This window comes from Alligator mississippiensis, chromosome 15, assembly GCF_030867095.1.
Source record: "Alligator mississippiensis isolate rAllMis1 chromosome 15, rAllMis1, whole genome shotgun sequence".
In the NCBI taxonomy this organism is placed as follows: Eukaryota; Metazoa; Chordata; order Crocodylia; family Alligatoridae; genus Alligator; species Alligator mississippiensis.
In genome coordinates this window covers 31,432,836-31,453,021 of record NC_081838.1, presented here as the reverse complement: position 1 = coordinate 31,453,021, position 20,186 = coordinate 31,432,836, and the positions used below count along the sequence as shown (strand labels likewise).

General features: G+C 49.8%; 1 protein-coding gene across 1 annotated transcript; it reads left to right on the top strand.

Moving 5' to 3' along the window:
* Positions 1–224: 224 nt before the first annotated feature.
* LOC102570303 (olfactory receptor 6M1) lies at positions 225–1,178 on the top strand. The gene has a single exon (XM_014598383.2). The coding sequence runs from the start codon at positions 225–227 to the stop codon at positions 1,176–1,178; it is 954 nt and encodes a 317-aa protein (XP_014453869.2).
* Positions 1,179–20,186: the final 19,008 nt, after the last annotated feature.

The window sequence follows — 20,186 nt, the reverse complement described above, 5'->3', positions numbered from 1 at the left end:
CTGGTTGGATAACGAAAATTTGTCAGCCAAATTCCAGATCAGTTCTACAGTTCTGTATAAAATATATCCCTTGAATTTGATTATTTAGCATGCTGATCAATTGCTACTACCATTGACTGAAAAGGGACTGAAGAACTCTAAAAATCTCTTAAAAGGCAGTATCTATCATTTTTTCACATTTCTCCCTCTCTGTCTTTAGGTTGTCACTTCCTTCAGAGGCTAAAATGGAGAATCTGACCATTTCTGTGACTGAGTTCATCCTCGTGGGTTTCCCTGCAACCTACAGGTTCCAGGTCCTCCTCTTTGCGACCTTCTTCAGCATCTATACTGTGACCATGATGGGCAACCTCCTCATCATCATGCTTGTCTTAGCTGACTATCGACTACATACACCCATGTATATTTTCATTGCCAACCTCTCCATCTTGGAGGTTCTGCTCACTAGCACAGTCATTCCCAAGATGTTGGCCAACATGGTAAGCAACAGGAAAACCATTTCTTTCCCTAGCTGTATTACTCAAGCCTACTTCTACTTCCTGACAGGCTCTACTGAGTTCTTTCTCCTTGCTGTCATGTCTTTTGACCGCTATGTGGCCATATGCAACCCACTGCGGTATGCTGTAATCATGAGTACTCATGTCTGCTTCCAGCTAGTGGCTGCCTCATGGACCTGGGGGTTCCTGGCTCTGATCACACCCACCATCCTAGTAAGCCAGCTATCATACTGTGGCCCCAATGTCATCAATCATTTTTTCTGTGATGTGGCACCATTGCTCAAGCTCTCATGTTCTGACACATACATCATTGAGGTGGTAGAATTTGCCATATCAGCCTTGCTCCTTCTAGGTTCACTGCTGGTGACAGTGGTGTCCTACACCGTCATCATTGCAACAATCCTCAGAATCCCATCTGCCGCTGACCGCCAGAAGGCTTTTTCCACCTGTGCTTCACACATCATTGTGGTAACACTTTTCTATGGAAGCTCTATCTTCATCTATGTTAGACCCAATAAAAGCCAGTCTTTGGACCTTGACAGAGCAGCCAGTGTCCTGAATACAGTGGTGACTCCATTGTTGAACCCTTTCATCTATAGCCTCCGGAACAAGCAAGTCAAAGAGGCTCTGAGAGATGTCCTCAGGAAGAAAATATATTATTTTCACGAATCCTGGGATACTTGACTAAGCTTCTAACAGAGGACAATGTTCAAAGAAAATGGTAAAATCTTCAAAAGTGCTTAAGTGACTCAGGAGTCAAAGTTCCATTGTGAAAAGTGACTTAGGCACTTCAAAGTCTTAGACTTTTCTGAAGTCAATGAGACCTAAATTTCTAACATTGCATTAACACTGAACCTACTATTTCATAAATAAAAGCCTTTATTTTCCTGTGTGACAGATAAAATTTGACTAGTTCTGACACTGAGAATTTTCATTCCTTCAGAGTTGATATGGAAGATGTGTCATTTCTTTCTGAGCTGAATCCATATGTTTATGATATCCTTCACAGTTTGTAATTGGTATTTTGATAATATTGACAAATTTGCAAGAATTATTTAAACCCAGTTTTCAAATAGCACTTTTATTCTGTTTCCTGGAAGGACTTAGGGTTTACACATAAAACTGTTCAATGTTGCCTGGAGTTTTCAAAGAAATGTAAGGAATGTATGCACTAAATAAGCATTTAGAACCAATACCAGGTTTAACATTGCCATAATTCATGTTTTTGTGCAACTCTCAGTACTTAGTAAGATATATGTTTTCCCTGTACTGTTCATTTTTCTTCAGAAAAGAAAAAAAGAGCCCTTTTTGTATAAAAGGTTTTTTATTACTATTATTTGAGAAAAATAAATGATAATTTTCACTGAGAACCATTTCTATATTTAAAAAAATATTAACCGGATTTAACTGTTTCCATTCATTGAAGTCCTTTGAAAATCCCAATCAAAGTGACTGAAGTGACTAGGAAACTGGGATATACAGAGATGGGATAGTTTGTTTACACTCGTGCCTCCACCAGTGGAAGGTCTGGGAACAGCATCTGGAACGTGGACTGGCGTAAGCATTTTAAATAATTTAGCTCTGACATAGGGAGAATTTTTGGTGCTGGTCTTATGGAGTAAAGGGAACCTTGTGCTGCTACCCCAAGTCCCTGAGAGAGGCCATGGCATTGGCTGAGGGCCCAGTGCAGGGCAACACTAAAGTGGGACATCACAAAATTAAAACAGCCAACTTTCAGGAACCAAAATCTGGGACAGTCTCTCCAGTGCTCCACATTGCTCTGGAACCGGTGCAACTGCCTGATTGTGGCACCAGGCTGAGTCTGGTTTATCCTCTTAGAAGATCCAGCAGGAATATATTCAGTGCAAATTGAGGAAGGATTCTTCAAACTTAAGGTGAACATTCAATTTCTGGGGCCCCTGGGGACAGTGGGACATAATCCCAAAATCCAAGCCTGTCTTGGGAATGATCCATCACTTTACATTTTATAGGCCAAATGTTGGAAATGACCCCTTGGCTCTTAGCAAGGCTGCAACTATTTCTGGCATTAGCTGAATTATGAACTTTCCCCATAGATAATAAACCATCACTGTATCATTTATGTTGCGAGTTTGACTGCCCTCTTTAAGGCAGCACGAGTTTAATTCAGATTGTACCTGTGGCCCTCTGGCCTAGTCTTTGTGATCACATCCCCAGTGGGTGGCTACACTCAGCAACTACATCGAACAACTACAAGTCACAGGTGATGGAAAAGCTAATATTTCATTTATAGGGAAAGTCAGGTTGTTAGGAATGAATTTATCTACTTCATAAGCCAAACAAAAAGTAAAAGCAAAAAACAAAGATTCTAAGCTGAAGAATTGAGAAAGCTGGTCATGAAAAGGTCAGGATTTCACATGGAAAAGTATAGTTTCAAAATAACAAAAATACCTTATATTTCATTTTTCAAATCTCATATTTTCCACAGTTTTAAGAATATACATACATAAAATTCCTTATCAAACTGTATGCAGCCTCACATGCAACCAGTAGCACAGCATAAATAGTTCAAATTCAACTTTCACACCAGTAAATCATAATAAGTCACTGAAATTGTCATCTCTCCCTTGTTCCCCCTCACCCCCTCCAAAAAACAAGAATGGTAAAAAAGCTTTTAAAGTATATCCTATTTAAGAGCAAAGGGCACTGTAATCATCATGTTCTTGAAGTCAATCAGATGCATGCAAATGCTTCATGAGATCACATTACAGTGCTTAATATAAAATATTTTTTGCCTATGAAGCAGTTCTACAAAAGTCTTTACCTGTGGACACACACACACATGCACACACATACATACATACATACACACACACACACACACATACATACATGTATGTATACATATATGTGTATATATGTATGTATATGTGTTTGGATGCATGTATATGTATGTATATATGTATATGTGTGTGTGTCTGGAGGGAGTTGGGCAGGGCTGGGGCTGGGGCTGCAGCTGTTACCCAGCTGGGCAATGCCTGTGGCTTTGCCTGGGGCAATGCCTGGGGCTTGGGGCCTGGGGCAATGTGTGGCTGCAGGGTCCCAGCAGGGAGCAAGATGGGGCCATGGGTCACTCATCCATGGGGCAGGTGCTGGGGCTGACTCCCTGCAGTTACATACACTGTCAGGCGGCAACTGTGGCCCCCAGATCGCTGCATGGGGCACATATATATGTGCCCATGGGTAAGGGCTTTTGTAGAACTTCATAGATTCATAGATTCATAGATGTTAGGGTTGGAAGGGACCTCAATAGATCATCGAGTCCGACCCCCTGCATAAGCAGGAAAGAGTGCTGGGTCTAGATGACCCCAGCTAGATACTCATCTAACCTCCTCTTGAAGACCCCCAGGGTAGGGGAGAGCACCACCTCCCTTGGGAGCCCGTTCCAGACCTTGGCCACTCGAACTGTGAAGAAGTTCTTCCTTATGTCCAGTCTAAATCTGCTCTCTGCTAGCTTGTGGCCATTATTTCTTGTAACCCCCGGGGGTGCCTTGGTGAATAAATCCTCACCAATTCCCTTCTGTGCCCCCGTGATGAACTTATAGGCAGCCACAAGGTCGCCTCTCAACCTTCTCTTGCGGAGGCTGAAAAGATCCAGGTTCTCTAGTCTCTCCTCATAGGGCTTGGTCTGCAGGCCCTTGACCATACGAGTTGCCCTTCGCTGTACCCTCTCCAGGTTATCCGCATCCCTCTTGAATTGCGGCGCCCAGAATTGCACGCAGTACTCCGACTGCAGTCTGACCAGCGCCCGATAGAGGGGAAGTATCACCTCCTTGGACCTATTCGTCATGCATCTGCTGATGCACGATAAAGTGCCATTGGCTTTTTTGATGGCTTCGTCACACTGCCGGCTCATGTTCATCTTGGAGTCCACTAGGACTCCAAGATCCCTCTCCACTTCCGTGCCACCCAGCAGGTCATTTCCTAGGCAGTAGGTGTGCTGGACATTTTTCCTCCCTAGGTGCAGCACTTTGCATTTCTCCTCATTGAACTGCATTCTGTTGTTTTCTGCCCACTTGTCCAACCTGTCCAGGTCTGCCTGCAGCTGTTCCCTGCCCTCCGGCGTGTCCACTTCTCCCCATAGCTTTGTGTCATCTGCAAACTTGGACAGAGTATATTTCAATCCCTCGTCCAAGTCGCTGATGAAGACATTAAAGAGTATCGGTCCAAGGACCGAGCCCTGCGGGACCCCACTGCCCACACCCTTCCAGGTCGAAACCGACCCATCCACCACGACTCTCTGGGTGCGACCCTCCAGCCAATTCACCACCCACCGGACTGTGTAGTCATCCACGTCACAGCCTCTTAACTTGTTCACCAGTATGGGGTGGGATACCGTATCGAAGGCCTTCCTGAAGTCTAAGTATACGACATCCACCCCTCCTCCTGTGTCCAGGCGTTTCGTAACCTGGTCATAAAAAGATACTGGATTGGTCAGGCACAATCTGCCTGCCACGAAGCCGTGCTGGTTTCCCCTCAGCATCATTTGTCCTGCCGGGCTCTCACAAATGTGAGCCTTGATAATTTTTTCAAAGACTTTGCCAAGGATGGAGGTGAGACTGACTGGCCTATAGTTGCCCGGGTCCTCCTTCCTCCCCTTTTTGAAAATGGGGACCACATTGGCCCTTTTCCAGTCCTCCAGGACTTGGCCCGTGTGCCACGAGCTTTCAAATATTCCCGCCAGTGGCTCTGCAATGATGTCGGCCAGTGCCTTCAGCACCCTCGGATGGAGCTCATCCAGGCCTGCCGACTTAAAGGCATCCAGTTCCTCCAAGTGACTCTGCACCATCTCAGGGTCTATGCATGGAAGTCTGGCGCCTTGCTGCTGCCTCTCTACAACCCCCGTGAGAGACTTGTCGTGCCCCTCGCTTAGGAACACTGAGGCAAAGAACTCGTTGAGGATTTCAGCCTTGTCCCCCCTGTCTGTCACCAATTGTTTCTGCCCATTTAGCAGGGGTCCTATTCCTGCCTGGGCCTTCCTTTTACTCCCTATATATCTAAAAAACAATTTCTTGTTGTCTTTTACTTGGGTTGCCATCCTCAGCTCCATGGTAGCTTTGGCCCGTCTAACTGCCTTCCTACAAGCACGAGCAGAGGAGGTATATTCATCTTTAGTGATCTCACCTTGTTTCCACTTTTTATGTGCTCCCCTTTTGGCCCTTAGGCTGCCCTGGATTTCTCTGGTCAGCCAGGCAAGCCTCCTGGCCCCTTTCCCTCTTTTGCCTCGCTTGGGGATCGTCTTGCTTTGTACCCGAAGGATCGTTTCCTTAAGGCACAGCCACCCTTCTTGGGCTCCCATCCCTTCAAAACTCCTACTCTGCAGTGCGTCCTTGACTAATCGCCTGAGTTCATTGAAATCAGCTTTCCTAAAGTCTAGCACTTTCACTCTACTAGTTAACTTACCCACTCGATGTCTTATGGTGAATTCTATTATTAGGTGATCACTGTCCCCCAGATGGCTACCGATCTGGAGGTCCCCTATCATGTCATCCCCCGTTGCCAATACCAGATCCAGTATGGCATTCCCCCTAGTGGGACCGTGTACCTCCTGTGTCAGGTGGAGGTCCTGTACACAGGTTAGAAACCTGCGTGAGCGGTGGGACTTTGCTGTCTGTGACTCCCAGCAGATGTCCGAGTAGTTTAGGTCCCCCATGACTACCACCTCTTTAGCTTTTATGGTCTCCGAGAGTTGCCTCAGGAGCCCCGCATCTATTTCTTCCCCTTGATGTGGGGGTCTGTAACAGACCCCTACCACCAAATCCCTTTCTCCTTGCCCCCCATGTAGCCTAACCCACAATCCTTCTACTTCCTCATCCTTGGATTCCGTCTTGATGAGGGTTGATGTATATGCTCACTTCTTCTTTATATGCAAGCATCTTTTCCCAACAATAATACTTTCCACTAAAAAATTGATAGCACTCACACAAAGACAGTATTGACAGTTTGTTCATGAGATGTTTCTGACATGAGATTCACACCCAGTAGAAGTGTTACTCCTCTCCTTACCACTACCCTTGTCTTTCCGTCAGAGGCCTTGCATAATGCACAAAAGAGAGAAATGTCCAACCAAACCAAAGTGATTTGAATTCCTCCTCCTGGGGTTTTCTGATGTTTGGGACCTCCAGCTCTTACGCCTTGTTTCCATTCTAGCAGTATACCTGGTAGCTATGGTTGGAAATCTCCTCATTATTACAAATCTGTTCACAGGGCTGGGGCTGTGTACTGCCTGTGACGGGACAGTAAGGGGAGCTCCTGTGTTGAGCCTCCCACCTCACTATGCCCATCCACGTTCTGGACTCCACGTGTCCCTACAAGGGCTCCTAAGCCCTGGCAAACCCCCTTTTAAGCCCCACCACAGAGTCCAGCCAGGGAGTCCCGTGCCACCTTCATCATGTCAGTTAGCTTCTGACGAAAGCTGAGCACGTATTCTACCACGGAGGTCTTGGTGGATGAGATTTTCCCTTCCCACTCTTCTCTCACCAAATCGAGAGGACCTCGAACTCACCTCCCAAACATCAACTCAAAGGGCGAGAACCCAGTGGACTCCTGGAGCACCTCCTGGTAGGCAAAGAGCAAATGCGGCAGTTTCTCATCCCAGTCATTGGGGTTAGAGTCCACATAGGCCTTTAGCATACCCTTCGAGGTCCCACTGAACCTTTCTACAAGCCCATTTGTCTGAGGGTGGTAGGCTGCAGTCTTGAGGTGTTTCACCCCACAGCAGTCCCACAGGCACTTCATCACCTCCGCCAGGAAGTTCCCACCCCAGTCCATCAGGATCTCGGAGGAAAAACCCAGCTGGAAGATGATCTTGGTTAGGGCATCACCAACTGCAGGTGCCTCGGTGGAGGTCAAGGCAATTGCCTCCGGGTACTGAGTTGCGAAATCCACTGGAGTCAGGATGTATCTCTTCCCTCTACGAGCCTTATGCCTCAGAGGGCCGACAATTTCTATCCCCGCTCTTTGGAAGGGTTGATCAATGAGAGGGAGGGGCTGTAGGGGAGCCTTTCTCTTGTCCCCACTTTTGCCCGTCAGCTGGCACATCTCACAAGATCTGCAGTAGTCTGTCACATTCTGGGCAATTCTGGGCCAATAAAAGTTCACCTGGAGCCACTGGTGAGTCCGTTCTCTGCCCATGTGACCAGCACATGGTAAATCATGAGCCATGGAAAGCAACTGTTGTCTGAACTTACAAGGTACTACGAGCTGGCAACGGGGTTCCCGGGTCTCGGCATGGTTCTTTGGTACCCACAACCGATAGAGAAGTCCCTTATCCCAGACCACCTCTTCCCTCTTATCTGGGGTGAGCTCTGTCTCTTGCTCCTGAGCCATCTGCCGGAGTTCCTCCAAGCTGGGGTCCTCTAGAGCCTCCTGCTTGAACTTCTCTTGCCCCACTAAGCACTCAGCAGACAGTTCTGGTGCTCCTGTAAGGAGTGCACCTGCACCCTCAGGGATGTCCTTGAACTTCTCCCCAAGAGTCTCAGTTTCCTCTGCCACTGACTGACCAGACTCCTCCCTGGGACTGTCACTTAACCTGACCTGGAGGTTGCTGGTTTCCTCAATGGCCAGGGGCTGGTTCCAGTCAGAGGGAGTCAAAGTCTCTCCTTCCTCACCCTCTGCCTCAGTAGCCAATTGGGTGACCAGGCCCTGGGAAGTTTCCACTTCTCCCACCTTAGCCTTTCTGCTCTGCTGACGAGTCACCACATTAACCCAGTAGGGCTCTAGCTCCAGGAGGTGGCCCTCCTCCCTGTGCGGGTATTCTAGCTTCATAATATCATGTCGCACCAGGATGGGGACAGGAGCCCCTTCCAGCACACCCAGTTCTATGCACATCCCGCAGCCTCTCCACTCGATGGGGGGACAGGTTACTGGTACCTCAAATGGCGGGGACCCCACCCCTTGAATGGTAAGGGTCCTCCCCGGTACTATATCTGCAGAGGAAACAAGGTTGGCTTTAATTAACAACACACTGGACCCTATGTCCAGTTCCCCAACAAGAGTTCTCCCATTTACCATTATCTTAGTCCGGTGGAAGGCCATGGCCTCCTCTGGGTTTGTAATCCTGTAGCAATAAGCATGCCCCTCAGAGTGGCTCAGGTCTCCCTCCTCACTGCTTACAGCTGTTGCATGTCTGACGGTCTTGGGTTTGGTGCTTAGCTTTGGGCAGTTGGGCTCGATGTGGCCCAGCTCCCCACAGTTATAGCACCCCCTTTTTTCAGAATTGGGTGGTTTGTCCAAATCTGGGGCTGCCTTGCACTCAGCAGGAGGTGGCCCTCTTTCCCCTTTTGGGCCTGGCCCTCCCTTCCCCCCTCTTTGGACCCCTTTCTGTTCCTTCCCAAAAGTAGGGAGGCTTCTTGTCTGGCCCCTCGTGATTTAGCAACAGCTGATCCACAATTTCAGTGGCCTCTTGGATGGTTTTGGGGGCCCGGTCTTTGACTAGGGCTTTAATCTCCCTCGGGCAGCAGTAATAAAATTGGTCCAGTGCCATGAGGTGTAGCACCTTCTCTAAATTATCAGCCTTAGCTCCACCTGCCCATTTAAGGAGTGAGTCCCACACCAGGGCTGCAAAATTGGCCATTGTCTTCTCAGGTTGTGGGCAGATATTCTGGAATTTTTTCTGGAAATAATCCAATCCTAACTTGAGCCTTGAAGAGATGGCATTTTTAAAATCATCATAGTTATCTGCTGCCTCCAAGGGCAGGCTGTTCAGGACCACAGACATGTCGTCCTTGACCAGAGCAGCCATGTGTTTCATGAACTCTTCCTTTGGCAACTTCCATCAGTGCGCTTGGTTTTCGAATATGCTTAGGAACACTTCTGGATCATCCCCGTCTTTGTAGTGAGAGAAGTTTTGGGTGATCAGTCTGGAGGATGCATCTAGTGTTGGCTGGGCACCTGCGGTGTTAGCATTTGCCTGCATTTGGATTACTGCACGCTCATGCTAGCACTGTGCTGCCTTCTCCGCTAGCTCCATCCTTTTCAACTCTAGCTCCTCATGCTGACACTGGGCTTCCAGCTCCATCCTTTTCAAATCTAGCTCATACTTATGCTCGCTGTCTCACTCCTCAGCTTCTAGCCACATCTGGTACCTCCAGCACCCCTCCACAGGGAGGGATCCCTCAGAGGGCTCTGGACTTGGTGTGCAGGGATGTGATTCTGGGGAGGACTCAGGAGTTGGCGTGCATGAAGGTGGCTCTGGGGCTGAGTCATTGTCGCACAGGAGTTTAATCAGCTCTTCCTTCTTTAGCCCTTTCTTCACATGAAGGCCTATCTTTTTCGCCAGCTCTTTCAAGTCGGCCACCGTCATGTGGCCATACTTGTCAGCCATCCTAGCTACAATGTCCAGTTGACCTGATGCCAAATTAGAAATTGTTTGCTCAAGGGTTTTCAGTGACTCTATTCCTTTTCCCAAATAATGCCTCTAATACAGCAGGGTATTTGGATCCCAGCACTGCCACCACATGTGGTGGGCCACTAGGAGGAGCTCTTGCATTGAGCCTCCCACCTCACTATGCCCATCCACCTTCCGAACTCCACATGTCCCTCCAGGGGCTCCTAAGCCCTGGCAGACCCCCTTTCGAGCCCCACCGCAGAGTCCGGGAGTAACGTGTGCTGCCACCACCCCAAGAAGGGACTGCCTGGGTCCTGTGTCCTCCGGGAAACACAGGCCTAATAGTCCTATGGGTACTCGACCCAATACAAGAACTTGGGGCACTTCCCCAAGTCGGGGGCCAAAAAGGATAGTTTCCCTTAGTCTGCAGACCAAAGGGGCCTCCTGAGCATAATTAAACCCACCCCTCAATAAGTCTCCTACACCAGTCACAAAGGAGAACTTTATTGGTTACAGAAGGTAGGGTTAGAATAGGGTACAGGGTAGAGCAATATCAGAAAAATCCCATAGAGCAAACTCCTGTGGCTGGGGTAGCCTTTGATCTTGCATCTGAGTTACTGCAAGCTGTTATATCTAGTTGGATCTTAGTTAGCTTACTCACAGGTATCATCCAGAGGCAGGTGGAGATTCCCTCTGGAGGCAGACAGTTCCTTGATCATGAGTTTTGAGAGAGAGCAAGTTTCAGATGGTCCAGCTCTTCTTTGCTCCTGAGTATCCCTCATGGCTGCTGCCCCCTCCTCCCAGGCAGTCCTTAACTTATATAGCCCTTGTGACCTAATTTACCTGGTCCAATGGAGGCCAGCACCTTTTGGCTGTCAGCCAACCAATTTTAAATACATCACTAGTTGCCGGGCAGACTCTAGCCCGCCAGGAAGGAAGCCCCTCACCCAGGTATGTGATGCCAGTCACACAGGCAGAGGGAGCAGGTTTCCCCCCTCCCTCAGGAATGTATCCAGCTCAGGTTACCCAAAGAGATAGGGTAAAGGTATATATCCTCTGCTGGGCCCATCCTCATCACAACTGTCACAGAACAGAATTTTTGGGGGGAGAAACAAAGGTGGCTTTCTGCCACACTGCCCACTGTGGGATCGTCCCCTGGTGCCCTCCCCCAGGGCCTACACAGCCCAACATGTGTGACCCAGCACTGCCAGGCAGAATGGGGCCACTCAGGAAAGCGGTGTGCTGCTGCAAGCTCTGCTCTGCCCTGACAAGGTGTCAACTCATGTGGATGCAGTGGGTGCGGCAGTGTGCAGTTGCATACAGGGGACCTGTTTCCAGGGCTGCTGTTAGCTTGCAGCAGTGACCTGCTTTCCTGAGCAGCCCCACTGTTCTTTGCAGTTCTGGGTCACACATTCTGGACTTCAGAGGCCCTGGGGGAGGGCAGCAGGGTGGGAGCCCGAGCCTGAAGAAGGCAGCCTGCACCCGCAGCCATGCCCCATGGTCAGATTTGGGGGGGCACGGGTCTCCCTGTCCCCTGGAGTGTGCACAGCAGTGGAGAGCAGCCCCCCAACCTGAGCCTGCGGCGGGCACCCTGCCCTGCCCCATCCCTGCCCCCACTCCGCACACAGATCTGGGGGTCACAGGTACCCCCTGCTCCCTGGGAGTGCATGTAGCAGCAGCGAGCTGGCCCCACCACCTGCCCCCAGACCAGCCACCCATGACCCCATCTTACTCCCCATCAGGGCCCTGCAGGCATGCATTGCAGCCCCGGCCCCAAGACCCAAGCCCCAGGCATTGTCCAGCAAGGAGCAGCCACAGCCCCAACTCCAGTCCCTGCTCTGCCCAGCTCATTCCCTCCCTTCCTTTGGGGGCTTCAATCCCCACCCCCACACTTACCTGTAGGAGCTGCTCTCCGGGCTTTCCTGGTGGCTGTGTGAATAAACATGCACATGGTGCCCCCTGCCTGACCACCTTCTCCCCTCCCCTTGCAGGGTGTAACTCTACCAGCCTGCAGAAGTCTTGTTACAAAACTGGAAAATTTGTGGGTGTCTCTGGTAAAATGAGAAATCTGTATTTGCCTCCTGTAAAAGGTAAATGGAAAACCTGGATCCCTGGTAATGACCCTGATTCTCCTGTTTATAATGGCCTCAGCATGGATAGAAATCACACACACACTTGCACACACACACACACACACACACATCACTAGTCTTATGACTCCAAATCCTCACAGAAGGGAGTCAACAACCACCACCACTCTTCCTTCTCCATCCAGTTCTCTTAATGGCCCTGTAGCTGGGGCCCTGTACTTCCTGCTGTCTAGACTGTTTTGTCCTCTTGTCCTTTCCTAATGATGTCCTCATATCTGCCTTTTCCCCAACTATTGCAATCCAGTGTTTGAAAACAATTGCTTACTTCAATCTATTCTTCTTCAATTATGGGGAACCTCTTCCTTCTATTAGTCACATCTTCATTTTTCTTTAGCCACTCCTGTGTCTGCTTCTCCTGACGCCTATTCAAAAAGTCTTCATTTTCCCTGTTAGCATAGATACCTGGACATCCTACTCTTCCATATTTTCTTCTTCCATCTACTTTTGCCTTAGCCTTCTCCATCTGAACTTCTCTCAGCTGATAACCCTCAAACCCCTCCCCAATATGTGTTCATGCACGCATGCACACATGCATGTGTGCGTGCACACACACACACACACACACACACACATGTAAAGGCAAAGCAGCTTCAGCTGAGACTAGAAATTGAATATAATCTCTCAGCTTCTGTTTTTGACTTTTTAAATCACCTGGCTCAGAGATACTGCCACTGTCTAGAGGGCCTGACTCAACTGCTTCAGAAGCTGTCTGCTTATTGTATCAAGTGTTTGACTGGTCTTTTATTGATAGGCATTTCAAAAGCTATTCTGATAGCTGCTGGGCTTTTTTTCCATTTAATCAAAGGCTATGAAATGCAAGGTAAAGTGTGTCAGCTTTGATGCAAGAGGTAAATAATAGGAAGGCCCTACACTAGGTACTCATGTAAGTCAATTCTGTTTCATCACAGAATGCAATGAAAGCCCAAGCTATGTGCAAATGTAAAAAACTCTATGTTTGTGGCTATTATATGTAGTTTAGTTTCATAAAGTGAAGTAGGATATGGCCCGAAGAAGTAGTCATTGTCCCAGTCTAAGAATCTCCATATATATAATTCTCTAACCACAGCTAGGATCCACATTTCATTGGTTAATTATCTGTTTACATCACCATCAGTGGCATTGGCATCACTTATTGAAATGGCATTATTTGGGTTTATTCTGTAATTATATATTCTTTATTTCCTAATTTCCTTCATTTTTTTTCAAACAACTACTCTGCGTACACATGAATTTTATTAAGCTATTTTCACTTCTTTATCTGCAACTGGAGGGAGGCCAGGATGAAGGGTGGGTGGTGGGGAGGAGCTGCTGGGAAGCTGTAGGGCCCAGGGTGGGCTGTATCTGGGCATGCAGGGGTGCCACAAACTGCAGGAAGCCCAAGAGGAAGCGGGAAGGGGGATGGGAAAAGAAGTGTGAGTTCCCCCTGCATTGCCACTGCCACCACTGCTCTTAGGCTGATTGGAGTGGCAGGGCAGTGATCCAGAGGTGGAGGGGCCAATCAGAGAGGTGGAGGAGGGATCTGGGAGCTAATGCGGGGTAGTGCAGAAATTTTGGAGGCAGACAGGGCAATACTCATGGCACAGAGAGGCCCTTTCCCCCTTTTTTCCTGGCCTATAACTTGTTTAGGGAGAAGTTGAGCAGGACAGGTATGGAGTATACATGTAGCCCCTAGCTGCACCGCTGCTCAGCAGCCCTGTAGTGGTAGGTCTGAGCATTGCACATCAGACAGGATAGTACAGCTGTGCAAGTCTTTGGACCATGCTTATAGTTTCATAGTAGCTAGGGTCAGGAGGGACCTGAACAGATCATCTAGCCTGACCCCCTGCCACAGGCAGGAATGAATGCTGGGTTCACAAGACCCCGGACAGGTGATCGTCCAACCTCCTCTTGAATTTGCCCAAGGTAGGGGTGAGGACCACTTCCCTGGGAAGTTGGTTCCAGATTGTGGCCACCCTAACTGTAAAATATTGCCTTCTGATATCCAACCTCAACCTGTGCTCCAGCAGCTTATGACCAGTGTTCCTCGTCACCCCAGGTGGTGCTGGGGAGAAAAGGGCTCTGCCTGTTTGCTGTTGATCTCCCCTGATGAGTTTGTAGGTAGCCACCAGGTCCCCCCTCAGCCTCCTCTTGCTGAGGCTGAACAGGTTCAGGTCCCTCAGTCTCTCCTCATAGGGCCTGTCCTGCTGCCTTCTTGCCAAGCGGGTGGCCCTCCTCTGAGCCCTCTCCAGGCTGGCCACATCCCTTTTGAAGTGTAGCGCCCAGTACTGGATTCGGTACTCCAACTGCGGCCTGACCAAAGTCATATAGGGGAAGAGTATCACCAATCTGGACTGCCTTGCGATGCACCTTTGGATGCATGACGAGGTCTGGCTGGCCTTGCTGGCTGCGGTCTGGCATTGGCAGCTCATGTTCATCTTGGAGTCAATAATGCTTCAGATCCAGAAATGATTTGGACGCTTTGGACACTGAAGCAGCATGTCCAAATCGAAGCACTGGCTTCTTTAGGCTTTCCGAATCAGTTTGGAGCTTCTGAACCAATTTGGAAAAGATTCAGATGCTTTGGCCACTTTGGAGGGCTGTCTGTGTGGGGAAAGAGAAAGTTAGAAGAGGGAGGAGGAGCAGGGGAGGAAGTGGGAGTGGGGTGGGGGAGCAGTGCGGGGTGGGGAAGACTGACATGTCTAGGTGGCCAGTGAGAAGGATTTCTCTCTGGCTCCTTTCCAATGACAGTGTCTGAGAGGAGGGACCTAGAAACAGCATAAAAGCCTCTGTTTGCAGGTGTGCTGTGCCTTTTGTAAGCTTGTTCTCTCTTGAAAACTGTGTGAGAAAGGTACTGTAGCAGGGAGGCAGGCAGCTCGGCCTGGCTTGCTTTAGTCAGCAATTGAACTTTCCTGCTCCTTTTTATTGTTAGAAAGGATTGGGTAGTGTTTAGCTTAACTTAGCTGAGCTTAGCATCTCTTACCACTATTCAATTCATTTATTTCAAATTATATTCCCTCTTTTTTTTTGCAAACTTTGAAAAAAGAAATCTGTGTTTTCCCTGCCACCGTGATCCATCACTTTGAAGGGAGGCACACAGATTGCACACACGCACATATGCACACACATACACGCTCTTTTAATATTCACACATAGAAGAAGAAAAATCAGATATTCTTAGGAGAAGACAGACAGACAGCACACATTTTTTATGTAGCTCTTAACACTTGTTACTGAAGCAAAGAATCAAAGAAGAGTCTAGTACATACATGCAACAGAGGGAATAAAACACACAACACAAAAGGATGGACACACACAGAGAGACCTTTTGCAGCACAGAAAAGATTAATACAAAGCATGCTGGAAAGGCAGGTGCCAGGTCTTCTGGCAGGAGAGGGAGAGGGGGAAGGGGGAGAGCTACAGCTGCAAGCCCCCCACCCAAACATAGATGCCTTCTCTTCCCAAACAGTCATGACACTTGTGCTGCCAGGGAAGCCAGGCGGTGGGAGCGGTGTCTGCACCTGACATCACTGCACCTGCACCACCTCCGCTCAGTCCAGAAGTGGGCACCAGCAGTGGAATCACTGCCTCCTCCACCCCAGTGTCATCTCTCAGCGTGAGCCTCCCACTGCCAGAGGAGGAGCTGGAGCTGGAACCAGGGGTGCTGAGCATGCTGGCTCCAAGCAATTCTGGGGACTGAGGGGGAATCAGTTTGTGCTCCACACCTCTCAGAGTTCCCCTAGACCCAAGTCTCCTCCAGAAAGCAGCACCTCAAAGGAGGTTAAGGTTGTGAAGGCAAGTAGCTCAGCTGAAGCAGCTTCTCCTGCTGTTGAGCCTCAGCCTGCTGGGGAGTGGGATAAGGCAGGATCCTCACCCTCAACTCAGAAGCGGAGGAGTAGTGTAGTGTGGGAGCATTTTGAACTGGCAGATGGCAAAGCTGGGATCATCTGCCAGCACTGCTGAAAGCACATCAGCTGTGGCAAGGATGTGAGACACTTTTCCACCATGGTGATGCTGCTCTCAGGAGGCAGCACCCCCTTGTCCTTCTTCCTGATCAGCCTGGCACCAGTGCGAGCATGCTGACAGGGAAGTACCCTGCTCGCTCCTAAGCCCCATTCCCCCCCAAAGCAGAGGCAGGTCACCCTGGACCAGTGGGGGAAAGGTGGACAGAAAGTGAGGTGCATTTCCAAGGTGAGTAAAATCACCCAGACTGTTGGGGAGATGCTTGCTGTAGATAGCTAGCCCTTCTCCCTAGTTGAGTGGCCAGGGTTCAGGCGGTTCATAGCACTTCTGGCCCATTTTACAAAGTGCCTACATACACCACCTTTAGCAGGGCAGTGGTGCCCTCCCTGTATGAGGCATGCAGGGAGTACTTGAGGGAGGAGCTGCTCAAGGCAGGGCTGCAGGTAGCCTTTCACTTCACCTCCGAGATCTGGAGCAGCCGGGGTGACAATCATGCCGACATCTCCCTCATAGGGCACTGGTGTGATGAGTCAGGCTGTCAGTGGGCTCTACCACAAGTCAACGTGCTGGATGAGTCCCACATAGCAAGGGAGATCATGGGGGCCATGAACTGCATGGTGCAGGGGTGGATCATTGGGCAGGCTGAGCTCACCCGTGGGTTCATGGTCGTCGACAAAGGGGCCAATATGGTGAAGGTTGCCCACGATGTCACCTTTGTTGGTATCTGCTGTGTGGCACACAGGCTGCACCTCATAGTCAGGAATGCCTTGGAGGGGCACAGGGCTGCCGGTGATGGCTCTGCCACCACTACTGCTACAAGCCAGATTATTCTGAAATGCAGGAAGGGGTGGGATACTTCCACCGCAGCATCAAGGAAGGCAAGATGCTGTGGGAGAAACAGGCAGAGCTGAGCATCCCGCAGCACAAAATCATGCAGGATGTGGAGACTCGGTGAAACTCTGCATGCCTGATGCTCGAGTTGCTGGTGGAGCAACAGAAGGCCACCCATGAGATGGGCTTGCTCAGGGAGATTGGGATCAGCGCCCCCCTGAACAGAGCTGAGTAGGGTACCATCTCCCAGATCTTGGTGGCCCTTAAACCTTCCTCAAGACCACCAAGACCCTTAGCGCTGGCGATGCCCTCCTCAGCCAGGTGATCCCCATAGTGAGGGAACTGGAGAACCAAATGGAGAAGTTGCAGGGGATCCATGTTCCTGGCTGGGGCAGGCCTCTGTCACCAGATGTGCAGGCACTGGCAAGGCAGCTGGAGGAGGGCATCAGGAGATAGCAGGATCCCTTGCAGTCCAGTACAGTCCACATGATGGTGGGCATGTGCAACCTGAGGGTGAAGAGAAGCATGTGCACTGACAGCCCCAAAACCCTCAATCACTGGAGGCAGGTGCTGGTTAATAAAGTCAGGGAGGCCGAAGTGCAGAGGCGAGGGGATGTGTGTACTGAGCAAGAGGGTGTTCAGCATTGCTGGGAATGCTGTGACACCCCACCACACCTGCTTGGATCCTACATTGGTGGATCAGCTGTTATTCCTAAAGGTGAACCTCCCAGTGCTGGGGTTCCCCAAGCTCCACCTGCACACGGACTGAGTGCCACCCTCCTCGCTGTGTCTGCACCGATTTCCTTTTTTGAGTTTTTTAAAAGACAAGTAATGCCCCGCTCTCAGCTGGAGAGGGCACTAACTGCATCAGCAGCCAGCAGGGAAAGAACATGTCCCTGCTGAGCTCACTCCCCTGCCAGGACAAACTTGGAGGTATGGGCTGGGGCTATGGGGAAGGAGGAGGCCCCAAGTCCTGGGCATGACCACTAAAACTGCACCCTGCCAGGGTAGGGAGGTCTGGTGTAGTAAATGCCAGGACCAATGATCTCCTGGTTAAAGGCAGGTAGGAGGCACCATAACCTCCAGCTAACGCACACACGCACCAAGTCCTGGCTGGGGAATGCCCAGGCCTGTCATGTCTTTGACAGGCCTAACGCTTGCTGGTTGCAGTGTGGTTGTGAGGCTCCTGGTGAGCTCAGCTTAGCTGCCCGGGATGCCAGCTTTTGCATTGAAAACCCCTTTGTCAGACTGAGGAAGTACCTGCAGTTGGTCCTGGATGGAAGGAATAGTAAAGAAGCCAGAGGCTGGCCTGGCCCGCAATGCAGGCAAGAAAGCCAGTCAGTGAAAATGGAAATGGAGACATCGGGGGGTGAGGGACAGACTGGGGTGTGGGGTAGGGGGGAAAGAGGGATGTAGCATCATAGGTAGAAGTGCAGAGGTGCGTGGGGTGTCAGATGTCCGGCAGGTCGCAGTGTGCCAGAACTCCACTGTGTAGATTGAGTCCATGAGTTTCTGTACCTACTACCTAGGAGGCTGATGAAGTGCAGTTCATAGGCCCTGCTCTGAAAAGCTTTTGCATTGTGATTTGTTCCCTGTCAGGATCAGGCCTGAGAGACTGGAGACAGAGTGTTTTTTTGGTGAGGAATGCACCCCCACAGGTAGTCGGGTTTTGTTGACTTTGCTAGATTCTGGTGTGCAGTTTGGTGGGGTACTGGAGAGAGTTGGCCGGTTTTGTGTTTTGAGCTGTAGGAAGTTGGCTTCAGTTCTGGTGATGAGGTCAGGTGCTTGTTTGAATGTAGGAACCACTTTTCAGAGCTGGGCCTATGGACTGCACTTCATCAGCCTCCTAGGTAGTACATAAAGAAACACTTGGACTCAATCTACACTGTGGAGTTGTGGCACACTGCGACCAGCCGGACATCTGACACCCCAGGCACCTCTGCACTTTTACCTGTGCTGCTACATCCCCCTTTCCCCCTACCCACCCCCCCCCCCCCCAATGCCTCCATTTCCATTTTCACTGACTGGCTTTCCTGCCTGCATTGCGGGCCAGGCCAGCCTCTGGCTTCTTTACTATTCCTTCTATCCAGGAACCAACTGCAGGTGCTTCCTCAGCCTGACAAAGGGGTTTTCAACCCTAAAGCTTCCAAAGATACATTTTTTAGGTACTCCTTTTTTTCATAATAAACATATAGACATAAAAACACAAGATAAGCCATCACACACCATGAGTAACATCACATGTCCAACACAACACAACACACCATCTTTACTTCTTTCTGTCAATTCCTTTATAAAGCAACAGGCTCTGTGACAGCTCCATGTAGGTACCTTTGATGCCACTGCTGATGCTACTGGAGTTGAGCCAGCTGAGTTATTGTACCTGTTGTCATGTAAAGTGGTGGATCAGCCCTAAGGCTGTAGGGGGGGAGGAGACCTCACTGGGGCACATTACCGTGTTGTGCAGAGGCCCCAGCACCAGTGAGGGTGCACCTTAACACACACACTGTCACCCACCCACATCATGAGTTTTGCCTGTTAGCAGCCAGAGGTGCAAGGCCCCAGAAGCCAGGCTCCCCCTGCACCTATCTCCTTGACATCTGGCAGGCTTTGTGGCCTCAGCAGGGGCCACCACCCCTGAAGTTTTCAGCCCGCTGCGCCCTAAAACACATAGGGTCATCTATGTCATGTGTTTTGCCTGTCTGCAGCTTGAGGTGCAGTTCCCCCCAAACCCTGCACTGATCTTCTAGAAACTTGGCAGGCTTTGTGGCCTCAGCAGGAGCCACCATCACTGCAGTTTTCACGTCCCTGTGCTGTAACACGTAGATGTGACAGGAGTTTTGCTTTCAAGAATTTGGGGTGCAGTTCCTCCCAAACACCTATCCCTATCTTCTTGAAGCTTTTCAGTATTTGTGGCCTCAGCAGGAGACACCACACCTGCAGCTTTCACCCTGCTGCACCTTAACACACACAGTGTCACCCATGTCACAAGTTTTGCTTGTCAGCAGCTTGAGGTGCAGTTCCCCCCAAATCCCTGTACTTATCTCCTTGAAACTTGGCAGACTTTGTGGCCTCAGTGTGGGGCCAGCACCCCTGCAGTTTTCATCTCACTGTGCCTTAACACCCACAGGGTCATCTATGTCACGAGTTTTGCCTGTCAGCATCTTGAGAGGCAGTTCCCCCAAACCTCTTCACCTATCTTCTTGAAACTTGGCAATCTTCATGATCTCAGCAGAGGCTACCATCTCTGCAAGTTTCATCCAAATCAGGCAAAAAACAACAAAGTTATATATATTTCATTGGTTCCCCATTATACCCTATGGCTAGATCGCCAAGGCAGCTCCGAAGGTTTGGAGCTGCTTTGACCGAATCAAAGTGGAAAACCAATCCAGAGCGTCAAATCAG